This window comes from Centruroides vittatus, unplaced genomic scaffold, assembly GCF_030686945.1.
Source record: "Centruroides vittatus isolate TY-2023 unplaced genomic scaffold, ASM3068694v2 contig_874, whole genome shotgun sequence".
In the NCBI taxonomy this organism is placed as follows: domain Eukaryota; kingdom Metazoa; phylum Arthropoda; class Arachnida; order Scorpiones; family Buthidae; genus Centruroides; species Centruroides vittatus.
Window position 1 is genome coordinate 1,457,602 of NW_027122566.1, and position 25,261 is coordinate 1,482,862.

Consider the following 25,261-nt stretch of genomic DNA (forward strand, 5'->3'; position numbering starts at 1 on the left):
CTACATGTTGCTTTGCTCGACACTCACATTTCATTTAACGAAACCTTAAACAAACACTTGCTTTACAGTTTCTCATTTAAAAACATGGATAATTTTAATCTATGGAGCATTTTACTAGCCATTTGGCATCATTAATTAATATTTTTAGTATAAATGCAGTTCCAAATGAGGTGATGGACCTTACTGGTGCTGTAGATCTAGAAGTAAAAACATCAGAGGAACTGATGGTCTACATGTGATCTGTCATAGCTGATCAGGCTGCTTGTTAAACAAGTGATAAGCTTAACAGAGCACACAGCATGACTCCAATTGCATCCCAGAAATAATTACTATAATTGTATTTCTAGTGTTTTTATGAACTTTTAGCCATCTCTAGTAAAGTGGAAAACAGTTGATATTAGCATTGTTGTGAGAAATAGTTCCGGATTTTTCACTATTAAATTTTACTCCAGTTTTGAGGATCTTCAAAATTCTGGAAGGACAATTTTGGGTAGTTATATCTCATGAAGGGTCAAATCTAGACTATCAGTTTTTTTTGACTTTTTACTCCTGTAAGCATGGTCTACAGCTCTGATAAGGTCCCAATCACCTCATTCAGAACTGCATTTCTACTATGTTTTCTATACTATGATCAAACAGTTCAAATTTCTATGATTTTTGTAATTGGATTTTCTTATCACTTGCATAACTTGCATAATATAAACATCAGGAAATAGAATTTCTAACTTTGTCATCCTTAAGCTTTTCATTATTATTATTTTTTTAAAACACACAAATTTGTTGCAAAACAACTTTAATTCTTCCACTGAATAAAATGTTATTTCTTATGGTAAGTTTCTGAACTTTTTGCATAAAATTCACTCAATTTGTCTCAAATATTTCAAATTTGAATGTTTTCTAATAAGCAATTTTTATTGCAGAATTATCAAATATCAAGTAAACCTTAATGGTAAGAATTTTGCATATTCTAATTAGATAAATATGGGTTGGGATATCACTTGACACTCCTTAACATGTGTTGACTGTGTTCATGCTTGCTAAATGGGTGAAATTATGACAATTTTATGGCCTTAATAAGTCAGTGCCTAGCCTATATCAATTGCTTGTATAATTTAATTAGATAACTGTTATCACTTTATTCGGTCACTGTTATCACTACATAACATAACGGTATATGTAATGATTTCGTTTGAGGACTTATGACATAGTTACATTATAATAATGACAATAAAGGAAATTCCACTTCCAGCTAGGGCTGCTGTCTGTGTGGAGCTTGCATGTTTTCCCTATATCTGCATGGGATTTTTCCAATTACTCTGGTTCCTGCAATATTCAAAAAATGTACATGTATGTTAACTGGTATGTATAAATTTTCTTAGTACGACTAAGTGTATGTGCATATGCACCTTGCAATTGAATGGCATCCTGTGTATGGTTTGGTTCTTGCTCTGCACCCTGAGCAGTCAAGAGGAATTGACCATCATATAAATTCACAATGCGTATGCATAAATTATGTGTATGGCATCATTTAGCATTTGCGTCTCTCACCATACTATCCACCATCACTCACTGGATAATTATTGTACTTGTTTTCATTAATCTTCCTTATAAATATGTGTAGCCCAAATTTATTTCAATGCTTAATGTTAGAAGTGTTTGCATCTTTATTAGTTTAGTGATTTCATTTGACCAAAAATATGCTGCAGAAACTTTTGATTTTTCTGTTTCATATACAGAGATTGAATATTTAATTCACTAATATTAACTTTTGGATTATTAGGAAACTTTTTAAATTTATTTGTCATATTCTGGAGTATTTGTTATAGTTTAGTGTTAGAAAATAATTATAGAAAAACAGACATGATTTAAATTAACAACTTTTTATTGTGTTGTATAACTGCATTTGTATAAAACAGCACGAACTTGTCACAATTCCAGAAAAAGCTCTGAATAGTCTATACTGTACAAGCATATATCAATGGCATTCAGGCAAAAGTCATATTTTTGGTCATTTAAATCTTTAGACAAAGCATTCCGAATGCTCAATAAGATCTGCAAAATCAGCTTTTCTTTCTGATAAAGTAACTAACAGTCACAACCACTATATATATGGAATAATAATAATCATTCAAAAATAATTGACATTTTAATTTTGTTACCTTTAGTTTTTAGGTTAGGTAAAAGTTGTGTGTTTGAGAATAAATGGAATTTAATTTACCATTCAATATTTAAGAAATACTTTTGATAAGATGTGATATTACAAAATTACAGTAAAAGGTTAAGGTCTTGGCTTTGAAGTTATCTTAAATAGGTCTAATTCAATTTAATAGTTAAAAAATTAGCCAAAAGATGTAATTAATCTAGCAGAATACTCGAAGATATTGTTGAATGTTCAAGAAGAAAATGACAATACATGTCCATGGTGACCATATTATGGCTCTTCTAGACCCTTACTGCAGTTCCTGTATAAGTTATATATATACATATACATAACTTATATAAAATACAGTTTCAGTAGAGAATTTAGCTCTTGTATTTCTGGTAGGCAATATATGGCTCCTGTTGTGACAAGGTTTGGCCAGTCCTGATATATGTAATCAACTTAAATTTGCATTATAAAGAAATCCAACATATTTTTATAGTTATAATGTATTTATTTACAAAATGTAGATTTTTAAAATGTCAATTATTTTTCAAAAAATCCTGTATAAAAAGAAAAGTATAATTTTACAGATATTTTAATTCATTGTTAAAATGCCTTTTCTAAAAGCTTAAAGACACTAACTCAAATGATTTAACCTGAATGCTACAATATATATTTGGTGTGTGTTTGTACAGCACATTCTGGCATGTACAAATGCACACACATACATTTAGACAAACAAACATATATATTTTTTTACATACATCTGCTATAATTACATATTAGATGCAAACTTAGGAAAAAAATTGACAGAGATCCAATTTAGCTGAGGAACATACCAGGATTCAAAATTATCACAGTTCTTATTAATTTTCATGTGGAAAATTTTATTCCTTCAAAGGAATATCGATGTTATCTCAAGAATAATTACCCTCTGGAAAGCTTAAGTTGTTTCATTAAGTTTCGTGTAGCTTACTTAGCACACAGGCAATATCCTTAAGATCATATCTTCCCAATATAATTAGTTAATTTAGCAAATGGTTGCAACCTGAGCTGCAAAGAGAAATTCAATAAAAATACAAAATCTTTTTTAAATATATATATATATATAATATATATATACTAATATAATTAAAGTAATGAAAAGTGTCAAGATTTGAAGCATTAAAGAGAATAATTTTTAACTCTGGTATATAAATGTACAAACAACAAACACAATTATTTTAAGCTGAATAATATTTACAAAAAACAGTCGTAAAAAGATCACAATTCACTTGCAAGGTGTTGTTTTTTTAATTAATTAATATGCAGATTATTTTGCACGTCATCAAAACGAGAATTGATCGGGCGCCGACCAGCGTCGCTTTCTTGTCGTTCTCACCTGCGACACATTTTTATCAGAATGAAGAGAATCTGGAGTGTGGCACACAGTATTATCAGATTTTTTATGATCGTGTGAGTGAAATTTTTGTAAAGGCAAAAATATGGCACTCTGATTTGGATTGGCAACTGAATTTGGCACTAAAACAGGTTTTGAATCACAAACATATGAAGGAAGTGACTGTCCGGAAGTTTGTGTATTTTTATGAGTTAATGAGATACATATGTCTCCAACTTTAAGTTTGCTACATGTCAACCTATATCGTTGTTGGGATTGTTCAGGCGAACACGATGACCATCCTTGATTAAAAATAAAAAATGGATGTTCTAATGGTGCTTCAACAGTTACCTACACGAAAAAAAAAATAATTATCAGTATTTACATCATAGAAAATTAAATATAATTATAGTAAAATGAACATTTAATAAATTTTTAAAATAGTTTATAATCTAATCTTTAATACCTTTTTAAATTTTTATTATATAAAACTTTAGAAATTTCTGACTTTTAATTTCATCTGTATATAGTTATAAGTTATTATATACTAGTCAAAAAGTATTATTTAAAGTAATAGTAAAAAAAATTTGCTGGCGTAATTTAATTAGCAACATCATGTTGCTTTTATCTGATTGAGACAAAATAAAGGTTCGACCTTATCCAGCAAATCTATTTATTACATCAAATGCTCTTGGTTGTCTCTGCAACCATCTTCAGGATAACTCAGTAGAATAATAGAACATTACATATAAATCAAATTACAACACTGAAATTTCAAATTGAAACATTGGCACATTGCCAACTATAAATTGGACGTAATAACAAAATAATAATAATAATAATGAAAATTAACCTTATCTACACACCATATTGTAATTCAATTTATATTTAATGTTCTGTTACGTGCATTATGACATATCCTGATGATAGCCATAGACACAATGTACAAGTAATAATAAATTTGCTGTATGTTCTTTAGAACTTATCATAAAGTTTCTATTGAGAACAAATCATACAGGACCACTCCTGATGGAAAAAGTAGATTTATTTTCTATAATTTAGAATGAATATGCATTTCGGGCTCTATGCCCCTCTTCAGTCCTTATTATGTATATCGGTAAACACTAAAAATAATTATAGTGACAGCTGGAATAACTAATTATTAAAACCATGGGGTAAAATAAGTAAAAATAAAAATATTTTGGTTAGCTTTTAATCCACTGTATCATACAAAATATTTTTATTTTTACGGTTTTACTTATTTTGCCCCACGGTTTTAATAATTAGTTATTCCAGCTGTCACTATATTGGTATATACGTAATAAGGACTGAAGAGGGGCATAGAGCCCAAAATGCATATCCGTTCTAAATTATAGAAAATAAATATGCTCTTCCCATCAAAAGGGAGTGTTCCTGTAAGATTTGTTCTCAATAGCAACTTTTTGCGAAGTTCCAAAGAACATGCAACTAATCAAGAGAGCAGCAAGCAATCAAGTACTAATAAATTTGCTGGTTAAAGCCGAACTTTTTCCTAGTATATAACGATAGTTCACATCTGTGCTAAGTATTATAAATCGAAAAAATACTTCTTCTAATGTGTAGATTATACGTTCTTATGTGCCTGTGTTTGTGCTTCCTATCCAAACATTTTAGACCAGTTTATTTCTTTCTGAATTTAAAATACACTGTCACCTAAGCACACCAATAGTTTGCTGAAAAAGTATTTAAGGTATTGTTCAATCTAAAGTAAATGAAGTCACCCAATTTGGTGTTGTGTAGAATCATTTTGTCCGGCAGGTGTGCAACAGTGATGTAATTTGCAATCGACTGAAAAACATCCAACAGTGCAAGAGGTACCGTTACCCATTACAGGGTGCATTTTGACAAGAGTGACTAATTTTTTGTCTTTTGTGCTTATTTCCTCAATTATAAGATACATTCTTACACATTTTTACTTGCCAAAACCAATGCATCTTACAATCACAGTGCAAACAATTGAAGAATAGACCACATAGTACATTATTCAACAGTAATAGATGTTTTCATCTAAACTGCTCAATATTCACATCGGTTCAAATGATCTTTGTCAATAATGACCATCTAATTTAAACTTCTTTTCAACATTATGAATGTAGCATACGAAGATGATGTATGTATATAGAAAGGAAGATGAGGAAGAATTCTGTGTGTATACTTTAATTAATAATGCTGATGCAATTTATTTTACCATTGATATGCTGATCAACTGTTTAGATCTTATATCTGCAATCTCTCTAAATATATTAACTGAAATAATGAAAATATTTATATATTAACTTATTTGAATTGAAAATGTATATTGCAATTGAATTCTTAAACTTTCATCATTTAAAAATATATAACAAATTATAATTCCATAAAATTGTAATTTAACTTCACTATCAAATATTATTGATAGTGTATAATGTATATGCAACTTGTCATTGTAAATCTTATTTTTTAGATGTTAAATTAGAAATTCAGAAAATAAATCAAAGTTAAATCTAAGCACTTTTGTAGTATTTTTATAACAACTGTAGGAATACAGCTGTTAAAGGACAATTTTTAATGAAATTGAATGAAGTGAAAGTCATTTATGTAATGCAAAGGCTTCAAATTAACTTTTAATTCCTACTTTATGTTTAATGGGATTTGTAGAATATTATTCTATTAACTTATTAGTAACAGCAAACTAAATAAAATCTTTTGCAATTATTAACGAATTACATATCTGGCATTGCCCTTATTTAATTATGTAAACGGTATTGAAGGATTCTTATTGAACTTAAGAACTGAATTTCTTATTGCATTTATTGTCATATAAATGCAATAAGAAATAGGAAATATCTCATCACTTATGTGTATATTTTTGTAATTTAATACTTTATTTTATTTATATAAAGATTCAATCCATTAACCCAATTTTTAATTAAAGCCAAATGAACTACCAGATTATCAGGCTGTATTAATTATTAAAATTAGCATTAATATAGCCTGATAATCCAGTATTTCATTTGGCTTTAATTTTATTTAGCTGTAGAATATTTTTACTTTTCCAGCTGTTATATATAATAGAGAGAAAGTATGGCAATCGGTATAAAATGGCCTCCTGATTTTTAGTTTTGAACTTAGGACTCCTTGAAACATCAAGAAATGCAAACAATTTGGGGTTTTTGCTGTTTATATGAGTGTTAGTGTGGGGGGCACAATTTTGTTCACCCTCTTTGAAGCTTAATAACTCCTGTGCTTTTTGTCGAAAACTTCTGAAATTTTGCAGGGATGTTTGTTTATTAGGGGGATTGATGCTATTAAATTTTAGTGATTAAAACTCAAGGGGGTGTGGAGATAAAGAGGGTCATGTGTATCTCCAATAGGGTCAGACTTAATGACGATTTTACTCATTAGCATTTACAATTTTTTTTTATAAAACTCATCCCTGCCATCAAAATTAAGGTTTTTGTCATTTTACAATAGTTAAAAAATATAAAAAGTTTTTTAATAAAATATCATAACAGGTGGTGCCGGAAAGTTAAGCAACTCGTTGTGGATTTTTAAGTTAAAATTTCTTGAGTTTCAGTTTTTAATTTTAATATGTAATCATTCCAATTTGAAACAAGTCAATTCAAACAGTCTATTTTATTGGAGAACCACAAGCTTAAAATGTATTCCTTACTATTTTCAGGTTGTAAAACTCATCTTCAGAGGAAACAACATAACTTAGTTGAAACATCAAAATTAGATAAACAGAATACAAAAGACGTGAGAACATTATTCACTTTCAGTGTTTTTCTTGACTTTCAAAATCCCAAAGAAAAAATTGAACAAAATTCAACTTTCAAATGCATTAAGATCTTACATTTGAATTTAAACTACCAGTAGCAGACAATCACTATATCATGCATGACCTAGTGGCTTACAAGTAATCTGTGTATATTGTTATTTTAATAGGTTTCACATCTCAAATCACATTAGTTTTTAACTTTCATCATCATCATCATCTCAATAAGCGATTTCCAAGCTCCAGTAATGCCTGGGTATCCTTTCTCAAACTCCCTATTTATACAAAATCTCTCAGCCTTGCAAAAATACCCTATTCTCTCACTTCTTCAATCATGTTTGTTTTTCCTTGAATAACTTCTGCTTTCTTCTTAATAGCCTCCTGGGACAGCATTGTGCTAATGTATATCTTCTGCCTTCAAATCACTATATTCCTTCATCTGCTCTCCCAGAGTTTCAATCTAGGAGGTTAATTAATTACTAACTAAAGTTGAACTAGTAAGTAGTAGTTAAAGAAGTAAGAACTGCTTTTAAATATTAGAAGACATTTATTTAAACTCATTCATTCTTCCAGGGCTGGCACAAGAGTTGCCCCTAGAAGATAAAGTATAGGGATGCCTAAATTCTCTATCTATATATACTGTATATTATACATAAGCACATATAGACCCACACATGTGGCTATTTATAAAATAATATCATTATGAACATTTGAAGAAAATTTTATTCATTAACACTAATTTACAATCCATCTTTCTTTATGTGTAAGGTGATGCTCCCATATTTTGATACCCCTAGCAATAGCCTAGGTTTCACTAATGGTAAAACACACATTGCATTCTTCAGGTAGCAAGAAGTCCATGGCAAGTATGAAGTGATAGTATTGTAAAAAAAAATTTATAGTATCTTCTATTTTCATTTTCTGAAAATGCTGTAAGAAACAAAGTGCAAAGCAGATATATATATATCTGCTTTGCACTTATATATATATATAGGAACTACACTACTTACAAACATTCAACTTATGAACAATTTGACCTTACCTCTAAAACTTAAATTTTGCATATTCTTGCTTGTCGTGGGGTGGTGTTAAACTTAGTCTTTAACCAATAATAAATAATTAATGTGGATTTATTTATTTCTATTTATTCTTTGTTTTTGCACAAATTATGAGTTCCATTGCCATTTGTGAGGTGGCATCGAAGTTGGTAATGTTGGAGTAACAGCATATTTTGCTGTTGTTTGCAATTTTTATACACTTTTACAATTACTGCTTCAGAAATGCATCCAAAACATAGAAATCTAGTAGTGGAGATAAATGCATTGCTCTATTATCATGGAAATTAAACCTGACCTTACAAAAGTAAGCACATTAGGTTTAAAAAAAAAATCTGCATTTGAAACACCCCTACTAAGCAGTAGCAAACAGATAAACTTAATGTGTTGTATCAAGTACATTGAAGGATCAAACACTAACAATATGTGGTTATTCTGTGTACAAATACTGTATACTTTCTAGGTTAGTTTTCGACTTGCAACCACACCTCGGGAAACTAACCCGATCATGAGTAGAGGAGCACCTGTATGTGTGTGTGTATATATATATATAATGAGATGTCTCAAAAAGTAAAGATCAACAGATTGTTTTAGAGTCTGAAATCAAGTCATATGAAAGCATTTTAGTAAAATCAATTGTGTTAAGATGATAAATGTAATAGTTAATTCAGTAAGAAAATGAGTTTAAGTCTCTATCATGAAATGAAAGCACTTTGATTTTATCCTATAGCCAACAGTTATTTAAGGCAGGTACAGTAGACCTGCCTTAAATTGTTAATTCAAACTCAGATAATTTAAACCTCCTGTTAATTCAAACTCAGATAATTTGAATATCCTCTTAATTTGAACTGAATGCTAATTCCTATTAAATTGATGTAAAATTCTCCTGTTAATTTAAATTTGATTGTGTCACTTGTTTATTCAAATCAAGAGCACATGTTAGTAAATTAACATCTTCCCATTTTTGAAGTTTAAGGATTAAATTTAAAAACACTATAAATCAGTAAGTGCACAATTAGGACAGTTTACTATTGCTTTGTGGTGCTTGCTCGTTGTGGCTTCTTGTGATTTTTTTTCTTTATTCCATTGAATACACACTACTCTACTTTTGTTTTCTTTCTCATTGATTACATGGAAAACAGAAGAATGTTTAGTGTTAATGTTGTTAAAAATCATTTCTGGATGCTATAGAACAAAAAATAAATGATCTGCTTTTAATTTGAACTATTTAGGTCATCCCTTTTGAGTTTGAATAAATGAAAGACTACTGTATTTTTTTTTTTTTTTTTTTTTTTTTTTAAGAAATGGAAAATGTCAGTAGAATGTTTTAAATCACTTTTGTTGAATTTAATTGTTGTATTTTAGTAATTAAATTTAATGGAAATCTCATGCTAAGTCTATGACTCTCTACTACTAGATATTTACATGTAAATATTAAAAGTTGTTTTAAAAGTCCAAAAAATTATTTAATTGCTACTGTTTTCAGTATATTTCATAAATGAAACTATTTCATTTATAACACATGATTAGCAATTAATTTTTTGTAATTTTCTGGACTTTAATGCTAAAACATTTTAAATATTAAAAGTTGTTTTAAATAGTATTCCTAGATTAAAAAAAATAGCAGCTCTGTTGCTTTTCTTCATGCCAAAATATGGCTAATTATGTTTGTAATGCTATTTTTGTTCCTTCAGAAAATACTGAAAAACATTAGCGAGGTTGAGGTTGAAGTTTTAAATGTAAAAACGTGTACGTCAGACATTCAGTGCTGCTTTCCTGTAAGCCTAGAAGTTTGACAATGGCATTTGGAATGTCAAGCATGATTCCACTGACTTTTCAAACACCATTGTCAAACTTTTCTAGGCTTACAGGAAAGCGGTGCTGAACGTCTGACATTCACATTTTCACATTTAAAACTTTGGCCTCAATCTCGCTACTATCTGTTGATGTCAAGACTGGTAGTTTGATGAATAAACAAAAACATAATTAATGTTAGTTTTCTAAAAATTATCTGTAGAATAATAAAGAATTTAATTTTTCAAAGTAGATACAGTGATACCTTGCTTTTCATCAATAATCCATCCAAAAACAATGGCAAAATCTGAAACTGACGAAAACCGAGGCAATTATTTCCATACGAATCAATGTAAATCCAATTAATTAATATAGCATTAAATACTAAAAGCAATAAGAAATTAACATAAAAGACTAATTAGCATAAAGATAAAAGCAATGGAATTGTTTGGCCAGACCCGTGGGGTAATGTCTTGTCTTGTAGAAGCTAGTTGGACACGAGCTTCTAGCCTATATTGCCCCGTGGTAAAGTGATGTACTTGTCATGTAATAGTAGTTGTATGTGTTTATGATGGTTGTACCGAGGGGAATAATGCCTTTTGGAAAATCCATTTAAGGGTAACTGGCCCCTATTTAGGTGTTACAGACGTGGAGAAAACCCAGAAAACTTCACGTGGCCAGCCCGCCCTGGCGAAGTGCGAACCCACGATCAAACTTTCAATGTTCAGGGAACGGAACCATTGGCCAATGGTGGGCCATCGTGGGGTAATGTTCATGTACCAAGAAATAACGCCACATTGCGCTGGAAAATGCCTAGGTTGTCCTTTGTTTTTGCAAAATCAGCAGCAAGGTCACTTGGGCACACTGACGAAGACCGAAACAAATTTTTTGCGAAAAAATCAACGAACACCGAAGTATTACTGTACTTGTGTTTTATGACATACAATTTCAAGTAAATTCAAACACACATTACTGATTATTTCCAAAATTAAACTTAAATCTGTTTTTATGTATTTCAAGCCTTCATAAAAGCTAAAAGCATAAAAGTAATGTGAATTTTTATGCAAAAATAGCACTTGTGCTGTGCCTTTGCTTATTTATGCACCTCAAATCATTTTATACACTTTGTTGACAACTACTTTATGTTATCAAAGTTGCAATTATCATTAGTTCATCACTTTTAAGTGATAGAAAGCTGTGAGGTTAACCGATACTGACAGATAAGCTTTACTGTAAAAGAAACCAAACTTGAATCAGAATTTACAATGTTAATATCAACTTTGAGAGCATTATCACAAATGTTTTGAATCCAACTTTCAAAGAATGAAAAAGAAATTGATTCATTTGTCTAGACTAATATATGAGAAAAATGACCAGAAATCTTTTTTCTAGGAAAGTAAAGACTATTATGATAGTTAACATCTCATTGATTAACAGATTGAAAAAAAATCTTGAGGATTTGGGAGTGTAATTCTTAGAGTAAAGCAAAACAACCAAAAGTTTTGAATTTAATGCTACCATTTGTCTTTGTGTTTTATTAGGAATTAGAAAGATGCATATTACATAATTCTTCTTTTATTCGGTATATTTTAACTATTTTAAAAACAATTTTTACCATTTATAGAAGGTAATGAATTGATATTAATTTTATTTGCATATAAGTCAACAATAAATTATTTAATAAGAAATCTTTTTGAAAGATAACTTTTTAAAAATTTAATTATACAATACACAGAAAAATTTGACTTCTTTGTTGAGCATATTGTATTATGTTGTTGAGCTTAAAAAAAGACTCAAAATAATTAGTCAATTGTCCATGATCGAATATATTTGAATAGTCCAGTGAAATCACAACACAGTTTTCACACTAATTTCCAAGAAGAGAATTATTTGTGAATGTAATGTGAGAAAAAGGATTATCTTTATCTCCAAAGCTTTAGAGAATCTGTAAAAGAATGCATAAAATAGACCATTTTTTAATTAATTATAGTTAAGACTTGGACATCTGACAAGATGTTTCAAGTTATGTAGTCAAGTTTAAACTCTTGTATTGACTTATCAAAACTTCCACAGTTGTGGCATTTAACGTTATATATATATTCCTATACGTGACATTAAAATTTTACATTTAAGTTTATGGTTAAACTCTGTGCAAACTTGATTTTATTGTTGCCATCTCTACTTTTGGTACAGGGATTTAGAATTCTGAGCATCAGTCAAAAAAGCAATAAGCAAAATGCCAGAAGTGTTATGCATTTGAGACCTTAACATGTGTATATTACTGGAAACATTTATTCCATTGTGAAATAAGATGGTCAACAACATCCTTTCCTCCTTTAAAACCACTGTTGACATGAAAACTTGTGCAACCACAAGTTTTCATATCATCCAATCTAAAATGTTGGGCACACAGCAGACATAAGTTTTTCTAAAGATATGAAAATTGCTTGTCACATCAGGGCTACATGGATGATGATCTAGAGCAGGGGTGGCCAACTTTTGTGCACATAAGATTTACTTTTTATCATTAAAATGTGTCACGATCGACTTGTTGTCATAGGCATAGTCTAAGTGGGGAAGGGGGAGTGTGAAATACATACTATGTTTATACACTGTGTTTCAGTACGAAGTGCACTCACTACTTATGAGTCGAGTCATAACTGCATGCATATAGTTGCGTTCGGTTACAAATATAATACATTAAGTCAAGACATCGCTAGCAATCGACCAAAATTGGCTTGGCGATTGACCGGTCAGCCACCCCTGATCTAGAGAACCCACGGTTAACAGTCAAATTACAACATCCAGGTTTATTGACAGTGACCTTTATCACAATGAGCAATTATTTATTACGACATTGTCACAATGCCAGGCTGCAATTTTTAATTTAAAATATATGCTCTCCACCTCAAATTAGTAGTGGCTTGCCCCTGTACACCATACTTTTCCATTAACAGCAGAGTCATGCTGGTCATCTATCTAACACCTTACAGGGGAAAATTTTTGAATTGAAATGAAATGACTTCTGGTTTGCATTGGAAGTTCTTAGAGGCCTCCTACCCTTAAGGTTTCCATATCTGGTCTTGTCTTTTGTCTTTCTAATGCTGTTCTCAAGATTAACAAAAAATTGATGGTTGGATGACAGTGGGAATTTATAAGTCTACAATTTTTTAAATTGCAGTCCAATAACATCTAGCTATACATTGATTACGATACCAATGGGAAACCCCCCATTAGTTTGGCACAGCATACCTTGTATCACAGTTAGTGTATGGCTAGATGTTATTGTGGCAAAGGTCACTGTCAATAAACCTAGTTGTTGTAATTTTATTGTTAACCATGGATTTTGTAGTGTTGCCTGATAATACAGGGTTTTCACCATGAACCTGACACATTTTGTTTCGACTGCTATATCGAAGTGCAAAGCAGTAATCAGATGCCGTGCATTCCGTTAGATAGAGAAACTGTGGAAGTTGTATAGGTAATTTTGAAAACCTGCCAAAGTGACTGTAGGTGGTGTGGCAGTAGTCAAATGCAAAATGGCTTCTCCACAAGAGCAAGCGCAAGCTGTGTGGTGGTATGCTGAAACAAATTCTGTAATTCAAGTGCAACAGAACTTTCATTGTGTGTTTGGCAAGGAGCCACCCTTGAGGAACACACTCAAGTTATGGAAACAACACTTCTTGACAAAGGGAACCATGTTAAAATCACACGGCAGTGGCAATCTGGGGTGCCCGATGAAAGCGTGGAAAGTGAGAGAGAAACATTTCGAAAAAGTCCAAGGAAGTCCATACGACAAGCGGCACCAGAACTGCAGATGCCAAGGTCAAATGTTCATAAGATATTGCACCACAGACTTCATTTGCATGTGTACAAACTACAGTTACTGCATGAAATTAAACCTGACAATGGCATAAAGAGGCAGTCGTTTGCTATTGACATGCTAAGGCGCATTGATCAAGATGCAACCTTCTTATTATGCATTGTTTTCTCCGATGAAGCCACATCACTTATCTGGGAAAGTGAATACACACAATGCTCGAATTTGAGGATCACAAAACCCTCGCTGTATCATAGAGCACATCTGTGATAGCTTGAAATTAAATGTGTGGTGTGGACTGATGCGGAATTCAATCATTGGCCCCTTTTTCTTCATTGAAAAACAGTGACAGGCATTACGTATCTAGATATGCTGGAACAATTTGTTGTATTGCAGATCACACATTTGCAGCCAGATTTAATTTTCCAGCAGGATGGTGCCCCTGCATGTTCAACGTTTCCTTGACACACAGTTTCCCAGTTGTTGGATTGGGTGTGGAGGACCTATACTGTGGCCTCCTCAATTGCCGGATATTATGCCCTTAGACTTTTTCTTTTGGGGACTTGTCAAGGACAAGGTTTACACCGATGTTGAAGGTTATGAATTTTGACATCTTCGTCTGTGCATTCATGATGCTGTTGCTGCCATCATGCCTGAGATGCTTGAAAGAACCTGGCAGGAAATGGAGTATAGACTCAATGTTCTACGTGCAACAAAAGGAGCTCATGTAGAGGTTCACTGATTTTTTTTAATAAAACTTTTTGAGTTTTATCATCATAAAATGTGCATTACTTTACATCCTTCCTGAGCGGTAGACTTTTTACAACAGTTTCAAATGTGTCAGGTTCATGGTGGACACCCTTTATAAACATTAATACCCAGAAATATGTTGCAACAAATTAAAAAACAAGGGGCCACAATAATCAAAGAACCCTTCCTGCATCATTCTGAACTGCCTTGAACTTCTTTTGTGATAATGATCCTGAAGAAAGCAACAATGGCATATATGCAATGCTTCCATTGTGTAATTGCACAAATTACTCTGTTGTTTGCTTTCTGCTGGAAGTGATGACAGCATGTTTTGTCACTTGCCACAATATTTAAATGTGTGAACATTCTTTTATTAGTTCTACAGCTAATACGACTTATGGTTGGCTCTTGTTTATCAGTTATGTAAATATATACATGCCTGCTTTCTTTGATATGAGATCATATTATGTAATGTGGTGTAGAGGTGTTTGGTTTGTTACTTGTTAACTGACCTTATAGTAGAATTGGTATTTTGAATTCATCATCAGTTAATTTGTGTATCATTTGCCACTGGTTCTTGAACTACCCATCAGTCTCAAACATCACAGTGTATGTTTTTTTTTACTATACAAACATATTTTTTTTAAAATCTGTTTTCATTATTATAATAATTTGCTTTTTTTGTTTGGATTCTAATGAAAAATAAAAAATTTTGTTGTATATGTTCATTTTTTATTGATGTGTTTACATCTGTATGGTAAAAAGTTTGAAAGAAACACTGATGCATGTATGATATTAATATAAATAATACAAAGCTGTTTTGTTTTTCCTTCATTCTATGATTTTTTAAAAGAACAATGTGGTAACTATGGTTTTAACATTATTTTGGCCTATTATATCTAATTTCATTCAGCAGCAAGATTGCTGTTGTAAATTCTTTTAAGTAAATTATCATCTAAAACTTTTAAAGCATAAAAATAATCAAATAACACACTGATGTTATTTTCTATAATAGAAAACTGGAAATTAAATTAGAGCTTTGAGAATTAGAGAAATATGAAAGTTCTACATAATGTTTCCAGGAAAAAATTACCATCTCAATAATAATAATAATGCTTTAATTGATTCTCCAAAAGTTATCATAAATCAGAAATAATACCATGTTTAAAGAAAAAAACTACATCCAATTTATTCATAAGTTAAATATGCAAATTACAATGAGAAATTATGAATGAATATGAATTTCAAATAAAAAGTTTGACTTAAAATGTATATAATTATTAATACTTAAAAAAAATAAAAGCACACATGATAACACCCCAGGATATCTTCAATTAAATTTGAATTATGACTATTGTGTGCTTTTATGCAAATGAACTTTGTGATTACCCAAAACCGCCACCAGCGGACCTGAATCAGTTATATATTGTGCTAAAGGACAAGGTAGTTATGGTCAGAACTTGTAATCATTGTTTTTAGTGTTAAAGGATGCCGAATCCTCAAATAAAAGGTCGGTGTTCCGATCAATTTTAACTTTGTGTGTTAGTTTTTTATAACTTACAATCTGTCCTAATGAAGTTAATTCAATCATTATACTGTGATTCTCTGAGGTGTAAAAAAGGATGTAAGATAGACTCAAAAATTTAATAATTTTTGTAAATAGTCATAATTCAAATTTAATACTTAAAAAATATCTAGTAAAAATAATTTTCAGAACAGACCTTAATTCATCAATTCTAGTGACAGTCACAACTCTAGATAGCACATTTCAGCACTGGAAGTCTTCATCCAAGCCACCAATTGCTTCTATTAAAACCGACTTCTAACAAACAAATCAGAGGACGAGGCATGGACCATAACCTCTAGAGAGGAAGAAGACAACAATGACTACACAGCAAGCCTTGGTCATTGTTGTCTTCTACCAGTGGCCAAATGGATAAAACAACTGAACACTGGTAGTTGGTTTAGTTTTGTACCTCACCAACAGGCTGTCTATGTGGAGTTTTCTAGGTTTTCTTCATGTATCTAAACCTAAATAAAGACCAGTTTCCTGTAGATCCTCCCAGGAATCACCCCTTGTCAGATTATCCAAGTTATGCATTGCCTTATTTCATCAACCAACTATTTATCCCACATGTGAAACTAAGGAGACATGGAACCTATCCTTCACTTCTGCTGGTCAGTGTGTAATTGCTAATTTGTTAGGTTTCGGTGCTGAATAAGGGTTTTTCCTTTTCTAGGTTCTTTTCCCAATCAGGTTAATCGTTTATTGTTGAATAATTGTAGTTTTTACTAATAATTACTTTCATTTTGTGATTACCGAACTGGATTTGCAACATTTGAGTTTTTTACTAGTTGTTGTAATATACATTTTTTTGTTTGTAGACAGAAAGTCCAATGCTGGAATTTCTAGTTTAATGGTTTTCAATTTTTTTTTTTTTTTTTTTTACAAACTCTGGTAAAAGGTTTGTTTCTCTAACAATTTGAACCTTGCACAATAATGTTTCAAAGAATATTTAAACAGTGAAAATTGCCTTGTTTCTTAAAAATATTTCTATTTGTGTTTTTAATAATTGAATTTTTAAGTCCATAGATTCTTTTTAATAGCAGATACTAAATATTTCTAAAGCTAACTGATATTTGTCCATATAAAGAAAGATTTATTAGTTACATTAAAGATTAGATTTTTAAGAAAATTAATCTTACCTGTACTTGTTTCAATCCAACGCTAAAGCCAAGTACTGCCAAGCCAGATTCTGGTATTTCTTTAATTTTTACAACTGTACTCTGGTCCATGGATAAATTAGTGCTAAGGGCTGCACTTTCAACAAAATCGTTTGTTGTTAATTCTTCTACTTGTTTCAAATGACCATTTGCTAATTGGATAATTGAGCCTTTAGTAAAATATGTTGGATGATGAAGGTGGGATCTTGTAGAAATTACTGCAGTTTGATTCAAAGAACTCTGATGAGATAAAGAATATGTTGGTTCATGCTTTGAAACTACTGAAGTGCTATATCTAGCGTGTTTTGGAGAAGTAACTTCCTTACTTCTATCTCGTGCAATTGGTGGAGCCGAATGAGGTGCTTCGTTAGTAACAGAAATTGACGATGGTATAATATCAATGTTTTGGGGAGGCCGTAAAATTCGATGTTTCAGACTTCCTTCTTTTCCAGATGGAATCTGATATGTAGATGATGATAAAGATTGTGTCTTCATTGTGGTTAGTCCTTTTTCTCTACATACATTGGGATCTAAAAAACTTGTTAAACTTGTCTGTTCATTCCTCAAAGTTTTGTTTACCTGAGTTGATTTGGCATCTTTATCTGCTAGCGATGGTGACTTAGATGACTGTTTTTCTTGTTTAGAGATCAATGAAGAATATGGCAAGACTGAATTGGTTTCTTCTCTGTTTTTATCAGGCATCTGAAACTGCGGATAAGACAAAGTATCTCTTGACCCCAAAGGATTAGAAGCTCGGATTGCTGAAGAATGAGGTAGATGAGGTTGAGTGTAAGAAACTACATTTTGCATACTACTTAAAAGAGGAAAAGGTTCTACTTGAATATATTGATTTCCAGGCACAATGGTAGGAGTGGTCCCAGACATCTGTGGTCTATAATGAGTATAGACTGGAGGATAAGTCATGTGTGACTGTCGATAATATAAAGATAAATTGGACCCACCAATAGATGGAAAGTGACTCTGAAATTGCGGAGCATAGCGTTGTTGCTGACTAGCAAGATTTGGAGGGGTTAACATAGGCATAGTAGGACGAAAAGTACCTGACTGATTTGGAAACAAGGAACCAGACTCTGCCCCACAAACACTAGACGATGGTAATTGTAACATTCCTCCTCCATGTGGAATATTTCTTATATTTCCAGTTGTAACATCTGTTAGCCAAGGTTGGCTTTCTGAAGTTTCATTGTTGCTTCCAGTCATTGTTGACCTATCTGAACCAATCATCTGTCCTGATAGCAGTCCACATGAGGGACTATCGTTAAGGGATTCATTAGACAGAACACTTTGCGGATCTGTGGTCCTCGTGGCACCCAAACCGCACTGTTTAGATTCGAGTAACTTTCGAAGAAACACTGTGTACAAATTATTGGATAAATCGTCTATTAAAATCTGTTGTTTTATAGATTCATGGCAATCACAATTTCTTTTCGTACGAATAATTTCGAAACTATCGCTCACATTTATCTTAAATAGATCAATATTAGAAGAGATGACTAAGGGAGAAAATGCCAGAGACAACATAGAGCTGGTACTGAGTAATCCTACAAAAAAAAGTAAAAATAAATATTTAAAATACAATTTATAAATTTGTAAAATAAATATACAAAATTTATTTAGTATTTGTAACACTTAAGCTTCCAAGAATTACAAACATTGCCCTTAGCGAAATGTTAAAAATTGCTTATACCAAATAAATAACTTTCAAACTTTACACTCGTCGCAGCACGTGCCGATCGCGTGACATTCCACTTATTAAAGAACACACAGAAGTAGGATTTTTAATACATTGCAAAATGGTCTCTACTTACCAAACGACGTAGAAGGAAATATGCTAGGCAGGAAATTTATGACGTATTGAAAAAGATTAATAACAAGTTTTGTCAGCATGCACTCCTACATATGGGTTTTGAATCCACCTGACTAAGCGGTATATTCTAGGCATATCCACAATAAATTCAAGCGTTAGCAACTTAAATGGGTTAACGTTCATTCAGGTCAATATAACTGGGATGAATAAACACTTTTATTGAAAATGACGAATTAGCGATATATGATCTGTTTGATTACGAACCTTGACATTTACAAGTTAGACAAATATAAATAATAGTCCATATACAAATGTCACTATTGTTTATTCTCTTCGTTTTTTTCCATGTTAACGTCTACAATACTGTTGTTATGCTCTTCGAAATAAGCAATTTTCTTCACTTCGATAAATGCAAAATTGACAATGATATATTATTTTTATCGGGCTTAAAAAATTATTAATGCTGTTTTCATGCTCTGAATGCTACAGTTTGAAAGAGCATTTTTGATTAAGTCTTATTGTTGATTCATAATTAAATATAACTATTCTAGAAACTGGTTTAAAGCAACGCTTTTTGTAATGATGTAGAAGTTACATTAAGATTACCAAAAACTTTTTATATTGGCTTCTATTATATAATAAAATATTATAGATCGAGAAAGTATTTTTTTTTAAATTATATAAATTAATCCTTATTGTTTTAGCTGCTCTAAAATCCCAATCATCTTAATGTTCATAGTCCCAATTTTTCAAATTTTATTGGTTCCTCTTAACTATCTTTCGAAAAAAACTCAATTTAATGCAATCAAATAAAACAAGATTTGATATCGAAATTACTTAGAAAAGTGAAAAGTTTCGTACAAATCTTTTTTGCAACTTTTTCTTGTAATTATACAACGTTTGTGGTGCGGAAATATGACACACCGATTAAAAAACTATGCTTCAAATTCGAAATACAGAACTATTATACCTCAAGGTTCGAAAATCGCAGTGTTATCGATTAATAATAATGATTAAAATATCTATTGTGTACTGACAAAAATATTAGTTTTATCTAATTAGCGTTTAATCTATAATGCCGCTTCAGCGGAACTTGTGTTTACAATAAAAAATTTTCCCTATTTCTAAGCATCGACATGTCTGGAGATATTTTCTCACATTTTCATTATTATTAATTATCTGTAGAACAATTAGTTAAGTCATTATATTTTTAATTATAATACATAAGATCCAGAAAATTTAATCTAAAATTCTGTTCTATATCTCGTTACCACATTTACATTAATGCTTGAATAAGATCCTCTTATAAAGCATAAAATAAAACCATATGTCATCCTATTCTGAATATTTAGAGTAAGAAAAAAAAACGGTAAAAGTATAACTGATAAAATTCGAACAAACATCACCCACGTTTAACCTCAAGACTAGTTTGTACGTTCGTCTATCCGCCTCTGCTACTCCCCCTCAAACGGTCACTCGATGACATCATTTCCCGTCACCTACCTCAAAGAGTTAACATCCGGTAGATAAAATCCAATCTAACGAAAATTCCAGTATGTTATTTAAAATATAAATTCCCCGAAATATAAATGAAGGTTCCTAGATACGAATAGTACTGTAAATTCGGATAGTAAGAGAGAGAGAGAGAGGAGGCATCCACCCACTCCAACCTTGAAGGTCATCTTCTAGTACAATGTCCCAGTTGGATGTTAAAGACTTACTCCTCTAGCCTTTCGATAGATCAACACACACTACTAAAATCTACCCTTTTTTTTTAAATAAATTAACGAATACGGGAAATGATAAAAACACTTAAAAATCGTAGAAGAAAGAAAATTACCTGATTACTTTTCATCGTAACTACAGTGAGTGTAATAAAAGTCAGTCGAGTCAAACGCCTACAGATGATTCATCCTTTCAAACGTCAATGGATTACTTGTTTTGAAATAAGGAACTTTTAGAAAATGAAAGAATTCTTTTATCTAACTAGTACAAATTCCCACGGTTGTTTTGAAGTTAAAAATTCTTTTCCCGAGGACATGCGCGTTATCATCGAAGTACTGCATTCTTTTCCAGGAACGCAAGACAATTCGATCGAACGTTTTGATGCAATCATCCCAGTTTCCTGTTCTGTGCCGAACAAGTTTTCCAAATCCGAAGTTACAACAAAAAAAAAATAAATAAATAAATAAAACAAAAATTGAGCTTATAATTTACTATATACGGAGAATGACGTCATGGCTTGCACATGCCACAATCACGTGGATGAACTTAGAATAGGAACATCATTTATACTATTCTAATGTTAAAGACACGTTAAAAGAATGAAGGGCACAATTAGAATTATTATCGTCCATATAGAAATTACTTTGGCGTCGTAAATCCGGCGTTAAGTTTTCTAATCTGCTGAATTATTATATTAAATGTAATAAGTTGAATTCGTTTCGTATTTTTAAAAAATCAGGTTGCACCACATCAAAATAGAATTCTTAGAAGTAATTATTCATTGGTTTTAAACAGACTGAGCGTCAATAACTGAATTGTAGCAACGATGATTTGCAAAAAAATCCAACTTTAAGAATTCCATTAACCGATATTCTTTAAGAAAAAGAACGGGAAACTTACCTATAATGCGGTAATGGCGCAACTATACGTTTGCATGGTACGGCTGCATCTATATACCAGTAATTTTCTAGTTAAAAAATCGTCACGTTAACGAGTCACGCACGTACGCAACATAATCAGAGTCGTACATCCATCTCTGGCACTTGTCTACAGATAAAATGGTTCCTTTCACTGTTGTAGTTACGCTATCCCACCCCTGGCCTTGAGATTGGCTACATAACAGTAAAAACAAAAGGGGAAACAGATAAGGCAGTCGCTCCAGTCTAATAATCCGTCTGGAGTTTAAGCATAACTTCCGAGTCGATTACAGAATCGTTGTTTATTTTAATCTGGGGAATTCACAGCCAATATAAGTGGAAAAACTCAATGGGTAAAAATTAACCCGTCCGTTTTTTCTTCTTCACCAAACTACAATTATCATCAATAAAAAAATAATAATAAAAAAGCTAAATTTATTTATATAGATGCATAAATATTATCATCAATTATCTAACAGATTATCTAAATCAATATCAATTTTTATGAAATAAAATAAGCCAAACTTTGACAGCTTTTTTTTATCAAAAAATGAAGCTAGTTTAGCGTTACGTATTTATGTACTATTAAAATACGGATAAGGTTAGTATACTGTTATCGTAGACTGATGCACGCTTGGGTAGTGTACAAACAAATTATCAGGTGATATTTGTTACATATATAGTAAGCAAATCTCTCTGTGTTGACAGTACTTTTAAACCTTTGGTACCATATCAGTTGATTAGCGAATTTGGACTCTGATCAATACCTTTCCGATAAGTTTGCGCGATTTCAATGTCTAACATGGTTATGAAAGAAACATTTTAGACTTATCGGCGACACCTTTGAGACGTGACATTACACACACATACCACGTGCATTTATTATTAAAGCCAATAATTTTTTAAATTTTATAATTAAGTATTGTGTACATTACCTGTAACAGGGGGATGATTCTTCCATTTTAAATTCTCGGATGATCGTGGAAATTTCCGCTAAATTATCCTAAAAAATGTATAAAAATCGTATGAATAATCTAGTAAAAGGAAACTGTTTTTATCAGTGTATTGTGATTGGTTGAAAACAGAAAAAAAAAACGCGCAAACACACACAATCACCACCAGTTAAAGCCACCTAGTGGGAAGATATATTACTCCTAACAATATTCTTGTATAGGTACTGTATAGCTTGTACAAATAACCAGGGTCAGCTACCTGTTTGTTGAGAAGTGTTCTTCTATTAATAGAAACAACATCAGTCTTTTTATAGAAACACAACTAGTAGATATACAATATTTTCTCATGTCCTTGTTTTAATCTACAAACATTCACTAATCTTATTACGTAGTTGAAGGGGAAAATTCTGATAGGCGCATTTATCGACAGAGTTTTTTTTTTTAAAAAAAAACATAATTGTTATTATTGTTTAAATGTAAAACTTACTTTACCATATTTTGTAACATTGCGGAAGTTTTAACGTTGGGAAACGAAATTTAAGCTTAATTTGTTGTCGCGGCGATTGTTTTTTAAGCAGATAATATAAATAAATACGTTTTTTAAGAAAAAAATTATAACTAATCTTTAAAGTAACGTGTTGGACGTGGATGACGATTACGTGATCGAACAACGTCGTCTACTGTGTGACGTAATCTACGTGGTATTCCCATGTGCACTTAAAAGGTCATTTACAGCAAATTATCTATTACGCAAATTTTTATGCTTCATCTGAATGTTATCAAATGCAAAACAACACGCTAAACTTGTCTTTTACGAAATGTTTTCTTTTTAGAAAAAAATGCGCCTCTAACGCCCACTCCAAACAGCATTTGAGCGTGACGGAAAAACTGCGTGACGGAATGGCATTCAGACAACACCTTACCGCGCCATTAAAGAATAGTCAATGTAAGATATTTTTTTAATAACGTAAAGTCCGTCGATGTAAATAACCGAATACAATTTTTCGTTTATTTCATTAATTAAGATTTTTCATAATCACGAAAAACCTGATTCACCTACGAGAGGTCGTCTGCTTCGTATACCACGTGACCACGTCGACCAATAAAACTAATCCCACGCCTGGAAAAAATCACTCAAATTCGACTCCATTTTCGTTAAATATTACATATTATTACTCCTATTACGAATTGAAGGAGCAATTAAGTAAAAAATGTAATAATAATAATAATAAGATTTCGATTTAGTAACATCATCGATTTTTTTCACCTACGAAAGGTCGTCTGCTTCGCCGGCCACGTGACGAGTGACGTAACGTCGTAAGGAGCACAACAATCGAACGAAAGCGAAAGAAACGATTCGTCATTACAAAAATATAATTCCGAACGAAATTAGTAACATTATAAAGCGAAAATAAGTAAAAGATAAACAAGATAGTGGAGCGGATGGAGAAAAATATCTCAAACTTCCTACCATTCATCGCCCTTGTCGTTTAGTAAGAGAAGGCGAACGGCACGTACTCGGTACGAATTTCTATGACTGATATTGTGGCAATTTCGACAGATATGACGTATACACTGACCATAGCCTTAAATGTATCCGGAGCAAGGACGACCATCATCATCGCTTGTCCGGGGTAAATGTCCGTACGGTCCGTCCTTGCCGAAGGGCGATGTTGGGAACACTCCGGTATGCAAGACGTTCCACCAATGGCAGTCCGTCTACGCGCACCACGTGACAATCAGATGAAGATGTTTCTTTTATAATTTACCTGTTCTTCCTCTCCTTATGAACTTGAAAATGACGAGTATTACTATATATGGCCATCGATACTATATTAAGCGCAGAATATACAGAAAAAAATAAAATAATAATTCGAGAAATAAAAAGAAAAGAAAAAAGAAACAATCGAATAAAGCATAAAACAAGTTTCCTGTCTTTCAATGGTAACAAAAGTCTTATCTCTACTCTTACTATTTATTATTATTATTATTAAATATTTTTATATAAATTTAAATAAAAATATTTATTTAATACAATATTTTTATACATATTATTTACAAATTTAAAGTAAATTTTTTTCACATTACAGTATCATTAAACATGAACAGATTAATCAGCATTCTTTGAAATATTGCTTAAATAATGATGTTTATCATTTTTTCAAAATACTTTTTCTTTATTTTCTATTTTAAAAAAATTGATAAATACGATAAATTTACATTAAAACAATTATTTTAAATATAAATATAAACCTTTATACAATTCAAAGAACCCAAATGTAACACTTCAGAATATTGCTATGTTGCGCTTTTAAAGTATATATATACACTATTTATTTGCAAATATAAAGATATAATATATATATATATATATTAAT

The 25,261-nt window shown here is 31.5% G+C and overlaps 1 protein-coding gene across 6 annotated transcripts; it reads right to left on the reverse strand.

Moving 5' to 3' along the window:
• Nucleotides 1–1,864: 1,864 nt before the first annotated feature.
• LOC136982902 (uncharacterized) lies at nucleotides 1,865–24,743 on the reverse strand. 6 transcript variants are annotated; one of them, XM_067279463.1, is made up of 4 exons: nucleotides 24,355–24,743; nucleotides 22,866–22,933; nucleotides 17,443–19,022; nucleotides 1,865–3,872 (listed from the first exon to the last, which is right to left on the reverse strand). In XM_067279463.1, exons 3-4 carry the CDS (start codon nucleotides 19,000–19,002, stop codon nucleotides 3,471–3,473), a joined length of 1,962 nt encoding a protein of 653 aa, XP_067135564.1. In that variant the 5' UTR covers nucleotides 19,003–19,022; nucleotides 22,866–22,933; nucleotides 24,355–24,743; the 3' UTR covers nucleotides 1,865–3,470. The 6 variants fall into 6 exon arrangements, with proteins under 6 accessions (XP_067135564.1, XP_067135565.1, XP_067135562.1 ...); XM_067279464.1 differs by lacking the exons at nucleotides 22,866–22,933; nucleotides 24,355–24,743 and adding an exon at nucleotides 21,914–22,264; XM_067279461.1 differs by lacking the exons at nucleotides 22,866–22,933; nucleotides 24,355–24,743 and adding an exon at nucleotides 21,137–21,643.
• Between the last annotated feature and the right edge of the window lie 518 nt (nucleotides 24,744–25,261).